The sequence below is a fragment of the Erinaceus europaeus genome, chromosome 5 (assembly GCF_950295315.1).
Source record: "Erinaceus europaeus chromosome 5, mEriEur2.1, whole genome shotgun sequence".
Taxonomy (NCBI): domain Eukaryota; kingdom Metazoa; phylum Chordata; class Mammalia; order Eulipotyphla; family Erinaceidae; genus Erinaceus; species Erinaceus europaeus.
Window position 1 is genome coordinate 81,840,332 of NC_080166.1, and position 13,188 is coordinate 81,853,519.

General features: G+C 42.1%; 1 protein-coding gene across 3 annotated transcripts in view; it reads right to left on the reverse strand.

Annotated features, from left to right (window-relative positions):
• NELL2 (neural EGFL like 2) overlaps positions 1-13,188 on the reverse strand; it is a 465,627-nt gene that overhangs the window by 376,339 nt on the left and 76,100 nt on the right. The window contains exons 1-3 of one of the 3 annotated variants that reach the window (XM_016188843.2): positions 12,609-12,859; positions 11,895-11,980; positions 11,341-11,469 (exon numbers count right to left, since the gene is read on the reverse strand). In XM_016188843.2, the coding sequence (XP_016044329.1) occupies positions 11,341-11,469; positions 11,895-11,949 (184 nt within the window). In that variant the 5' untranslated portion in view covers positions 11,950-11,980; positions 12,609-12,859. Of the gene's footprint in view, positions 1-11,340; positions 11,470-11,894; positions 11,981-12,090; positions 12,401-12,608; positions 12,860-13,188 lie in introns of those variants that run through there. The other 2 variants (XM_060191432.1, XM_060191433.1) reach the window with 2 other exon arrangements.

Sequence of the window (13,188 nt, forward strand, 5' to 3'; positions counted from 1 at the left end):
CCCAAATCACAGGAAAGCTTTGGATTGGGATAACAGCTTATTTAAATAGTATTCTGTTTTGCCATGTGTGCAGTCCAGGCTTGAACCTAGTTCCTGCCACACTGAAGGAAGCTTGGAGCTTTGAAACACAGATTGCCTAGGTCTCACTCCCAGATATCCAAATTTAGTTGGTTTAAAGGTGATTTCAATAGTCAGTAAACAGTAGACCACCAGAAAGACATCTAGGAATACCTACCCAGTTGCAGAACAAAATAGATGTTAGTCTTATATATAATTATTCTTCAAATATCCAAAAAACATTTTATCTCCACTATCATTTATTCTTCAGACTAAAAACATCAAGGTCTTTCTGCCATTCTTCATCTAATAAGATTTCTATACCTTAATTCCCTGGTTGCTGTCTTTGTTTGACAAGCATTCCAGTTGATGTGGCTTATTTATAACAGTGTAACAGTACCATAGTATAAGTAACCCATATTAACCCCTATTAGTACTTTTCTTTTTGAAAGAGCAAAAAGGTGTCATTTCACCATTCTGAATAGGTTTTTATACTCAGACAGAGGTGAGATGGAAGCTGGACTACATTGTCTGGTGATCTCTTTCTCTCCCTCTCTCTCCCATTCCTCCCTCCCTCCCTTCTTATTAGTCTTGAAAAAGTTTCTTGGTATTTTCATATTAAGCACTATTTGAACATGAATAGCTCTGCTAAATGTTGGAGTCACAATACTTCAAATGAAAATCTTGTACTCACTCATCAAGAAGCATTCAGGATGTCCAAGTGCTTCAACATGCTGCCATTTCCCCCTTAGTACATTTCATGCTGGGATAGACAAGAGCTCTTTCAGAACAATTCAGAACACTAAGTTAAACAGAACTACCTTTTTACCATGCCTCTCAACTCTCTCTCCTTTTTCATGACTAAGAAGGAAGTAGGTGTTTTGATTTAAAAGAATAATCCTTCAGCTTTCTTTAAAATTATAAAAATATAAAACATCACCCAAAAATATAAAATATCACCCAAATAAGCATGAAACTTTCCATGAATAAATGGAATCAATTTAAGCTCACAAATAATCACTCATGGGAAAAGAAAGCCTTCTAACATGTTTGTGATAATGTAAACTGGCCCATTTCCTATGGAAAACAGCTTAGATACTCCTCAAAATCCTAAAAAATAGACTTGCCATGTGATCTGGCAGGTCCTCTCCTACATTTCTAGCTAAAGAACACAAATGCTCTCATCTGAAGAGCTTGGTGCATGCCTACGTGCACTGCAGCACTATGTGCTATGTTACACAGATTTAGAAACAACCCACATGTCCAACAACAGATAAGTGAAGAAGGAAGTTGTATGCACAGCACATCAACAGTGCTATGTGTGGAATGATGCTTTTCTGTAGGAAGATATTAAGTCTTCTCTTTTGCTACACACTAATGAATTGGAGGGAATCATGCTAAGCTAAATAAACCAGAAAGAGAAGGCTAAATAGTTGTGGTTTCTTTTCGGGGTGTCTCTCTCCTTCTCTGGCAGGGTGGCCTCCAGGGGAAAGGTAATGGGCTGGTTCTTTCTCGCTCATGACAGGGGTAACACGAAGTAAAAGACACCAGGGACTCTTAGTGTGAATCTAGAATCTGAGTCCTTAGAGTCCCAGAATCCTAGAGTCCGTTTATTAGCAAAATTGACATGAGTTAAATAGAAAAGCAATGGAGGTAATTATTGTTGAAATATGACATAAATTACAGGTTTCTTAACAGTCAGCATGCCCCTAAGGTAGGGGGCTGGTATGACAGGAACTGATGAGATACAAAACAGTTATTCTCCATGACACAAGCAACTTAATTATCCAAAGGTATTTGAGAGAAGCATAGGGATTAAACCTGTAGGGTGAAACAGAAAGAAGATGTATATCAAAAGGCCATATAGTTTGGAATTTCTCTTGTCTGGGGTCTGAGGTGTGTGATGAAGTGTGTGATAAGGTGTGTTCTTCTGTGATCAGAAGGTGACTTAGAATAAGTGAATCTGCAGCCATGTGGCCTGTAGTTAATGGAGGGAAGTACTGGGGTATCTGTGGGCCTGAGAGTCAAGAAGGAAAGAACCAAGTCTGAGTTTCCCCCCTTATGCTCACCTCGGTTGAGAGAGACTTACCAAGAGGTTATCTTCTCAGACCTCCATCCAAAGATGGGGGTGGTTCTCCCTAAGCTCTATCAGGCTCACACATGTTCCCAACAGTTTCTCTCATAGGTAGGACCGAAGAAACAAAGGGAAAATACAATAAACAATGACAAAATGTGATCTACTGCAGCAGAATCATAGACTCAAAGTGGCAAGGGGTGAAGGGAACGTAGTTGAAGGTAGTTGAGGGCCCACTGTCCTGTGGTGGAAGGAGAAAACAAGTTGATGGTTGTTTAAATAGTGGAAGCTAATACAGCACAGATAAATAAACAATTACCCCCAAAAGAAGAACATGTAGCCAAAGAACCAAAACCTAGCTGAGTTCTAAATGATAAGTTCACCAAGAAAAAGAACCTGGCTGGGGTTGGGGTGGGGGGGTCCAAATAAGAGAACTGGCATGAAGTTGGTAGGCAGGAGAAAAATAAGCATGATTCATTCCCTAGAGAATTTGCCGTCGCAATAGGGAAGAGAAAACAGCAACTTGCTTATTACAGATGCTACTTAAATCAAAATTGGCAGGACTTTGGATTGCAGAAATAAAAAATAATAATAATAAATAAATAAAAACAGTGCCAGTAAGATAGAAAAGAGATGAAGCCAAAGAACAGTCAAAAAAAAAAAAAATATGCCGGGAAAAGCAGCAGCAAATCACCAAGGTCTACAGAGCCACCCCAATGATTCTGCCAACATTAAATTCAGCCCTGCACCACTATTTAGGGTTCCTGAAGATACTTTTTCTTTCAAGCCATCTTATTGGGCAAATAATGGTTTACAGGACAGTTGTTGACAGATAAGTACAGTTGTTGTGTTTTTTTTCTCAAGCGTTTAAGGGTACATTTCTTATCTCCCCACAATAGGTATTTGCACACCACTCCCACCATCAACTCAAGTCTCTCTTCATAATCATGTCCTAAAAATCTTAACCCCCACCACAAACTTAACTGGCCTAATTTGTACCTTGCTATGGAAATCCAAGGTTACCCAGCCAGTGGTGAAGCAGCATTAAAGAGACCAAAGCTGGAGTTTCCTTCAGTGGGTAGGTGGGTATCAAGCTCCAACATGAGTCCGAAACAAGGCAAAGCAGACAATATCCCAAGTGAACTATTTCAACAATCTGCTAACTCTGTTCTTTAAAACAAAGTTCCAAATTTCCTTTTTCACTATTTATAACTAAATGTTGGTTCCTGTTTTACCTCTTTAATCATCTACACAGGCATCTTCCTTCCTCTATTATCCTGTAAATCAGTATCCTGAATAAGTATAAAATTAAGTAAAATCAACAGGAGATGCTAGCCTACCACAGACCTTCTAGTCCTTTTTCCAGCCATGACATCATTTCCCCAGACAATAACTTGGATCCACCTGCATATCAGATTTCAGGCTCAGGGGAAAAAAAAAACTAGTATAGCCACAGGCCCTTTGGAATATAACTAAAATATGTCTACTAGCTATCTACAAAATGGAGACACCCCACACACACACACCGCCAACTCTTCATCTGCACTATTCCAGCCTTTAGGTTCATGATTAGTCAACAATTTGTTTGGCTTTATATGTTAACTCTCTTTTCAGCCACCAGGTTCCAAATGCTACCATCATGCCAACCAGATTTCCCTGGACAGACAACCCCACCAGTGTGCTTTGGAGCTCCTCTTCCCCAGAACCCTTCCCCACTAGGGAAAGAGAGATGCAGGCTGGGAGTATGGATCGACCTGTCAGTGCCCATGTCCAGCAGGAAAGCAATTACAGAAGCCAGACCTTCCACCTTCTGCATCCCATAATGACCTTGGATCCATACTCCCAGAGGATTAAAGAATAGGAAAGCTATCAGGGGAGGGGATGGGATAATGAGTTCTGGTGGTGGGTATTGTGTGGTGTTGTACCTCTCTTATCCTATGGTTTTGTCAATGATTCCTTTTTATAAATAAAATTTTTTTTAAAAAGACCCCACCAATGTGCCCTGGAGCCCTGCTTCCCCCAAACCCCGCCCAACTAGGCAAAGAGAGAGACAGGCTGGAGTATGAATCGACCTGCCAACACCCATGTTCAACAGAGAAGCAATTACAGAAGCCAGACCTTCTACCTTCTGCACCCCATAATGATCCTGGGTCCATGCTCCCAGAAGGCTAATGAATAAGAAAGCTGTCAAGGGAGGGGATTGCATATGGAGTTCTGGTGGTGGGAATTGTGTGGAAATGTACACCTCTTATCATATGGTCTTGTCAATATTTCCATTTTAGAAATAGAAATTAAAAAAAAAAAAAGAAAAGAAAAGCCCATCAAAAAGAAAAAATAAGTCAAAGTGTCAGCCCTGCTGTTCCTTCCCAACACTCTTAAGGGGGAAACTGCTACCTCTCTTTTCCAAAAGTAAAATACTTCATTAATTACACGGAATCTACCCAAATAATCCAGGATTGTCTATTTTTCTCAAGATCATCTGATTAGTAATCTCAATTCTACCTGCCACCTTGATCCCCCTTAAATAAAACTCTCGGGATTTTAGAATCAAGACATGAACATTTTTGAGGGACCATTATTCTGCCTTCCACAATTGATTCTTGTACTTACAGTGATACATTTTCATTAGTCTATATGAATATGGCTTGTCATCAGTCACAGTGGCCCCTCTTTCATTTTATATCATTCATTTGCTTCATTTTATGTCATCCATTATATACCTCTTTATCTCCATTACTCTAGGATTTTTTTCATTGGTTCATCTCAGATTCAAAACCTTTACTCTAGCTGTTCCTTCTGTGTGGTTCTTTCTCTGAATCCTCAAGACCCTCTATACCAGAAGACTTGTGTTCTTCAGCCATCAGTTTAAGTTGCTTTTCTTTTTTTATTATGAGAATTTTTATTGTAACTATCATCTTAATAAAGGCTATTTAATATTTTTACTAGTGCTTTAATAGTGATTTATAAAATTGCAACATAATAGGGGTATAATTCCACACAATTCTCACCATCAGTTGTCCCCATCACCCTCCAGCTAAAAGTGCAATAGTTCCAAGGTCACAGATATAAGAGTTGACTAGATAGATAGATAGATAGACAGACAGACAGAGAGATAGAAACTCTTCCCTCTCAGATAAGCTAAACAGTGCCTAACTTTCTCTGGTGTTTTTCAAATTCACTTCTCTTTCAGTGATGATATAAAAACAAGGATTCCCAGGGGCCAGGTGGTAATGCACCTGGTTGAGTGTGCATGTTAAAATGTGCAAGGACCCAGGTTCAAGTCCACAGTCCCCACCTGCAGTGTGAAAGCTTTTCGAGTGGTAAAGCAGGGCTGCAGGTGTCTCTGTCTCTCTTTGTTTCTATCACCCCCTTCACTCTCAACTTCTAGCTGTCTCTACACAATAAATAAATGAAGATAATTAAAAAAAAAAAAAAGAATTTCTAGTGGCAAACATTTCTGGTCCCAGTGGAACTGGGGTTCAGAGCCCTCTGGTCATCTTCCCCCTAATGCTTCCCCAAAATTAGGCCAAAATTCTTTTTAGGGTACAGAAGAAAAGTGTTCTGGCTTCTGTAATTGCTTCTCCACTGGACCTGGATGTTGGCCATTAGATCCATACCCCCAGCGTGTTTCTATCTTTCCTTAGTGGGGTACGGCTCTGAGGTTAGATGATGTCATCTGTCTAAGAGGGTCAAGACAGAACCGTAGTAGCATGTACAACTTGGTGTCTTAAGTTACAGTGCTTCTGCCATCAGTTTAATTTACTTTTCTTCAATGACAGTTTTCCTGATCTAGTGACTCCCTCAACAAAAATACAGATCACTATTGTGCCTTTAGTGTTTCTTCATTTCATTTCATGGGGATTCCATTACTGGCTATGGAATTGTTTGTTTACTAACTACTCTAGAGGCAGAGTGGCATCTAAGTCCAACCCTCTTCCTCTACTACATACATACCTAAAACTTAGAAGAGTAATTTCACAACAAAAATGTATTTGATGGCTGGTGACAAAGCTCATCTGGGAAGCCATTTGCTTTACCATGTGCACCCAGCCACCAAGGTCCTGGGAGAAGCTTCGACACCTATGGGGTCGGTCTCTCTCTCTCTCTCCCCCCCCCCCGAAAAATTCAGCCCAGAGCAGTGAAGGCTGAGTGATGAGCCAAAAAAAAAAAAAAAAGAACTATTTGAATGAAGGAACACGTCCCTTTTAATCCTCATAATATTAACTTTATATTTGAAGGTACTGAAGCTTAGAAAAACTAAGTAACTTCACCATAGCAACATGATTAATGAGATTGCATCTGAGTTTCTTTAGTTCCTAAGGTCATCTTTTTGGTTACTACGCTATTTGATTCTCTAGGGCACCAATAACCCTTGCCTTTAAGTCCACAGATACTCAGTGATCTTCATACTAAAGAAAGGACTCAGCACCCTCTCACATTCTATGCCTACTAACAAACGTCAGATTTCATTCCCTCCTCTCAAATACTGGCATAAATACAGGTCCAAGAAGGATGACAAAGGGGACTCTGGCGGTAGCGCAGTGGGTTAAGCGCATGTGGCACAAAGCACAAGGACCAGTGTAAGGATCCTGGTTCGAGCCCCCCGCTCCCCACCTGCAGGAGAGTCACTTCACAGGCGGTGAAGCAGGTCTGTAGGTGTCTCTCTTTCTCTCCTCCTCTCTGTTTTCCCCTCCTCTCTCCATTTCTCTCTGTCCTATCCAACAACGATGACATCATCATCAACAACAATAACTACAACAATAAAACAACAAGAGCAACAAAAGGGAAAATAAATAAATGTAAAAAAAACTTTAAAAAAAAAGGATGACAAAGGTCCTAGTGGGGGTTGTATTATTATATGGAAAACTGAAAAATTTTATGCATGTACAAACTTTTGTATTTACAGTTGAATGAAAAACATTAATTCCCCAATAAAGAAATTTTAAAAATACTGGCATAAGAGTAAACTTATGAAAATGCTCTCCTTTATAATATTACAGTCCATAAAAAGAATTCACAAACTGGAGGCTGGGTGGTGGCACACTGGGTTAAGCATACATAGCACCAAGTGTAAGCAACAGTGGAAGGATCTGGGTTCGAGCCTCGGGCTCCCCACCTGAAGGGGGGGTCGCTTCACAAGCGGTGAAGTGGGTCTGCAGGTGTCTATCTCTATCTTTCCCTCTCCTCTTAATTTCTCTCTGTCCCATCCAATGGAAAAAAAATAATAATCCACAACTCATTTTCAAATTATCAACTCAAGGAAAACGATTTAATCCACTTGTCTTACAAAATCTGTGCCCACTTCAGAAGAAATTTTATTAAAGCAACAGATAAAACTCTCCCTGAAACCTTGCCAGATAAATTATTAAAATCTGAAAATCCTGAGGTGCAGCTATGAAGTAGGATCCATTTCATATCATGCTCCTAATAAACTAAGGGGGAAAAAATGAAAAATCACCTGAAAACTCAACAAAATACAACCAGTATCTCTCCAGAAATTCACTAAGCTACAGTCACCAAGTTGCAGATGCTACTATACTACTAAAATTTCATCCTGCACTCCCTGGGCATACAGCCTCACCAGTGTGTCCTGGAACCTCACCTCTCCAGAGCCTTACCCCACTAGGGAAAGATATTGACTGAAGGTATGGATTAACCTGTCAATGGCCATGTCCAGTGGAGAAGCAGTTACAGAAACCAGACCTCTCACTTTCTGTTCCCCATAAAAAAAATTTTGGCCCATACTCCCAGAGGGGTAAATGTTAGAGGGAAGATGGCAATGATTCAATTCCATCAGGACCCAGAGAGAGAAGGGGGGGTAAGGTAGGGGAAGTAAGGGAAGAAGGGCACTCTGAGTAGTAAGTACGCCTTAGAAAGGAAGAGAAGGCAGAACTACAGAAAAAAGGGGGGCAAGTATATATAAATATAGATAGATAGTTATAGAAATAATAGACAACCCATAATTGTGATCATGGTGGAACTACCAGTTTCCAGTGGAGGGAATAGGGACAAAGAACTCTGGTGGTGGGAAAGGTATAAAATTATATCCCCGTTATCTCTTAATTTTGTAAATCAATATTAAATCACTAACAAAAAATACTTTTTAAACAATATGGAAATCCTGCTACCATTGCTAGAAAGAAAACTGACCTTTTGTATGCTCTCAATCTTGGTCTCCTGTGTACAGAGAGGAAGGAACATCATAATCATTATCTTGAAGAACACTTCTGAGATTTTAAGTAAGGTAGGCAGAGTTCTATTTATAATTTCACTAGGCCTTAAGACTTCAAAACTTTTCACAATCTTTCTGAGGTTTTTTCATTGTCAGCATTCAGTCCTTTATTATTTAAAACCATTAGTCTATTTTTGTGGCTATGAGTCATATTGGAGCTAGAAATACTTAGAAGATCTTAGTATAGAGCCCAAGCTGTTGCATGGACACCTTTTGCTTTTGCAAATTATTATAATTGGCATAGATCAAAAGTCTTATTTACTAAGAGGTAACCTAATTTAATTTAGTATTTTGTTATTTTAATCTCCAAAGCAACTATAAATCAAATTTCACCAACAAAACACTTTTACTGGGATTATTGTTACTGTTATTTTTTAAATATCCAAGATTTTGAAATATAGTTTCATTTATTTTAATTGCCCATATACAATAAAATATTACAATTAGAAAGCACAGTAAATGTGTATTACAAAATACTTATAAATATTTATAGTCTCAAAAAAGTATTAAATTGTGAGCACCATAAAAAGCACTAAAGGAAAGAAGAAAGTAATGAAAAGGAAAAGTCGAATTATATAAATATTTGGTGAGTTAAAAACTCAACAACAACAACAAAAAAAAACTAGACATTGAGATTTCTTTCTTTTAAAACTAAGAGCCAAAAGCAGAGGAATATTCATGACAGGTGAAATTTACTGGTTTAAAATCTCTTCCATCTCTCTGGAACATATCTGAGAGCACAAAGTAGGTTATCTGATAGGCCTACATTCTAAGAGCATCTCACAAGTTTTGTAATTTGTAATTTGTTGCTACCCTGCAATAGCAGTTTATATACTTCCCGCAAAAATATCTGTATCAGCCTCAATTCACTGTAAACTGAATACATAAAGTCTTCAAGGTTTGAAAGCTTTAGTTTCTCTAAGCCCCATGGAATCCAGTAAAGCAATAGGAGTTAAGATTGATTTGATTAATAGTAGTTTTCATATTGGAATAGCAGAGAAAAGACCTTCCTAAGGCAATGAATGCAGAACCGGTAAGGAAGGACTCCAGTGACACTTGTTAATTTCAGGATCTAAATCTTAGCATAGGAGAAATCATTAGAATATAATCAATACAACAATAACGAACATATGCCTACAGAGAACACAGCAAAAACCTCCTGATTGGTTGGTTAACTATGTGAAATAAGGTTCAAAATTTGGCCAAAAAAGAAAATTTTACATCTCAATTGTTATGTATTGACTCAATCCATATGCTGGGCTTGGTACCAACAAAAACAAACAAACAACAACAACAAAAAACCTCAATTAGTTATACAAATAGTGTACACTGACATGTAGTTACTACAGATTATCCAAGAGATATGTTCCATGAGTTCTGCCTTGAAGAACTGACCCTCTAACAAAAACAAAAGCTAAATATTCAATTTTAAAAACAACCAGAGAAAGATATTGGCCCCTTTAGATTATTTTAAGAAATCATGTGATTGCCTAACAGCACAGTATAAATGCATATTTCTGAAGGTGCCTATTCATGACAACTTCGTCTTCAGAAGAAGCTAGGAAGAACAGTAATGTAATTTAAAGGACCTCTGAAAACTTTAAGAACATTTCAAGTCATTTGTTTATTAAGAGCTTTAGCTTCTATAGAGCTTTTCATCCACTCAAATTGGAAATCTTGGAACAATTCTGTTTACAGTTCATAGGGATTAAAAATCAGAGATGGAGAGAAGAAGAAAAAGAAAAGAAAAGCTTAAACCTAAGGACACATCTATTCCATTCTGAATTTTGCTGACAGCCTAGCTTAATGACTCACATCCAAGTCTCACCTCCATTCCCATGTCCCCAAAATAAGTTAAATAAACTAAATAGTACCATACTTAATGGTCACCATAAACACACTTAGTGGAAACAAAAAAAAAGCACAGTTTAATCTCTAATAGGAGTGAATTTGTTTGCAAAAAAAATGCAACACATATCGACTTCCTTGCAAGCTTGGTGTTAATGTCCATGGTGACACACACTGGCCATATCAAGCAATAGCACTCAAGCTGTATTTTATGCCTATTTCTTGGTGGCAGATTTGCTGAAGTGGCTTTATTTTACAAATCTAACTCTTAGTTGCACTCCTTTTGCATCTCTCTCTCTCTTTCTCTCTCTCACAAAAAGACTTTAAAAAAAAAGACAGAATTCATCAGAGACATTAAATTAGAATCCATTTGTCTTTTGCCTCCATCTATACTTCACCTTCTGTAAATCTAGTCTTTCTGTGTGATTTTACCTTATTGAAGCTACTACAGCAGGTCCCCAATCAATTGTCAAAAGCAGTGAAAAAGCAAAGCTGGTTTCTTAATGTGGTGGAATTTGCTTCTGACTACACAGCACATTGAAATATAATTTCAAATGTAGACATGCATGCATAGCCAATTTCCAATGATTTTTCTAAGCTTTAAAATGGTATGTATACCATTAGTGTGGATATAGTAGTTATAGGAAATATTTTCAGTATAGTTTTCAGGAAGTATCTCCTTTTGTAAAGAAAGATTCATGATCTTCTGCTGATAAACCTTGTCTCAAATATAATATGTACATGAAGTAAAACTACTGAGAGGTACTGGCCAGAAAACTACACAACATAAAGAAATTACTCTCCACAGTGTGCTTGAAAGGTTCCAAGAGCAGTGTGTTAACCGAGATTAAGCTATCTTATTTCCTACCTAAATCAATTTCACCCAAATGAGGCGTTTGTGTTATAATTCATTGTTCCCCAGACTCTAAGATCAACCATCTGCTATTGGAGTTTCTGTGCAGTAATTAAGGAACTATCCATTAGGACTGGCAAGAGTACAAAAATCAGGCGGAGAGGAGAGCGAGAGAGGAAGAAAAATCAAGTCACTTGGGGGGGGGGGGTGCATGGTCTGTGAATCTCACAGACTGAACACGCAGAGGGGCGTCTGGAATTGCTCCTCATACCTTACCCTGGAAGAGGAAGGCTTTCGTCCCATTGTGCAGCCCGGGGACCTGGCGAACTCCGGTCGTGGACTCCCCAAGTTCTAACTCTGTTAAGATGTCGATCTGTAGGGAGGGGTCCACCCCAAGCCCCCAGACTAGTAGGGGTGGAGGGAAGGAAAAGGAAGGAAAAGAAAGGTTCTGTCAAAACACCAGCCTCTTCCCGGGGTGACCGAGACCCGAATCTGGGAGTCAAGATTGGGCCGGGGGCAGGGGTGCCTCCCTCCACCACTGCCCACAACCTCACCTGGGCCCCGCGCCCCGTCTTTTAATAACAGAGCACCAGTCCCATCTCCCTAATCTACTTTAAACCCCTCTGGTGCAAAGTTGCCCCCAAGCCCTGGGAACCCGAACCCAGGGTGTGACTCCTCCGGACACCTCCAAACAGGCACAGGGAAAAAACCGCCCCGACCCCAGCTTCCCACTTCGTCCCGAGAAGCCAGGGGCCCCCAATACCTGGCTGCTCTGAAGTTGGGGCTACCCTCCTGCCCGGTACCCCCAAACCTTGGCCGCCGCCACTCACCTGCTCCGAGACCGAAGATCAGACAGAATGTTCTCAGTAATATCCAAGACTCCATGGTGTGGCTCGGCTCAGTCCATCGTCTCTCTCTTTAAGAAAAAAGGGGGAAAAAGAAAAAGAGAAATCGGAGAGGATTTTGGAATCTAGCGGGAAAGGAGCTTTGGTGTCTCAGGTTCCGGCTGAAGGGGATCAGGAGGACCTGGGGGCCTCGGGAAAGAAAGGGGGGACCTCCCCGGCACGTGAAGAACTTGGCGCCCCCAGTGCGCGCATCCTTCTTCCCACGGGCTGCGCCCGGGCGGCAGGGGCCCCGCTAGAGGCTGGGCGCCGGGGCTACTCTCCGGGAGGGAGGGAGCTCCAGGACTGGATGCGGCGCCCCCGCAACCGGGCTCTGTGCCCGCAGACTGGGAGGCGGCCCGAGCCCCGCAGCACCCGCCGCCGAGCCCGCGGAAAGGCAGACAATGGAGTGGGCGCCAGGCACGGGGAGACGCTCCACGGCCGGGCGGGGCGGGGCGCGGCGGGGAGGGGCGCGCGCGGGCGAGCAGAGAGCGGCGGGAGTGGGGGGACCTCGCCCGGAGCCCGCGCCCAGAGCCTCCTTCCCCCCCCCCCCAGCTCCGTCAGCCAACCCCGAAGCCGCCCCCGCCGGGGCCCAGCTATCCGCTCCTCTGCATCGGAAAACCTAAAATCCAGGTGCTAAGTTGAGGGGCGGTCTCTGCTCACCCGGCGATTTGGGGCGGCAAAGACGGAGGGAGCGAGAAAGGGATGGGGCGTCTCGGATGGAGAGGAGAGCAGCACCCGCCCCGCCTGCAGGCAGAGGAGGGCGCCGCACACGCCTGCACAGGCTCCCGGCCGCCCGGGACTGGGCCAGGGACTCCCGCTCGGGACCTGCGGATAGAGGCTCCAGAACTGGGGCGGGGCAAGCCCCGCAAAGGCTGCCAGGGGAAGCTGGGCCAACCTGGAGAGCCCGGGGAGCCCGAGGGTTCCGGGGAGAGAGGTCCCCTGGCCGGGGAGGGGCGCTGGAGAGCTTGCCCGGGGCCCAGAGCTCAGGGGAGAACTTGGCACAGACTGGACAGCTCCAGGACCGCGCGCGCCCCCTGCCACACACAGCTAGGACACCCAGACCCTAGCTCCCAGCACCAGTGCAAGGCGGGAGGCTGGGACAGCATAACCAATAACCTGAGCGCCCACACCAAAAAGGATAGAAAGGACAAGCATAGACAGATAGGAGAGATAAGATAAGTGAAGATGAGCAGGGTACATCATGAGGCGGCGGAGGGGGCGGGGGGGGGGGGGACAGTGA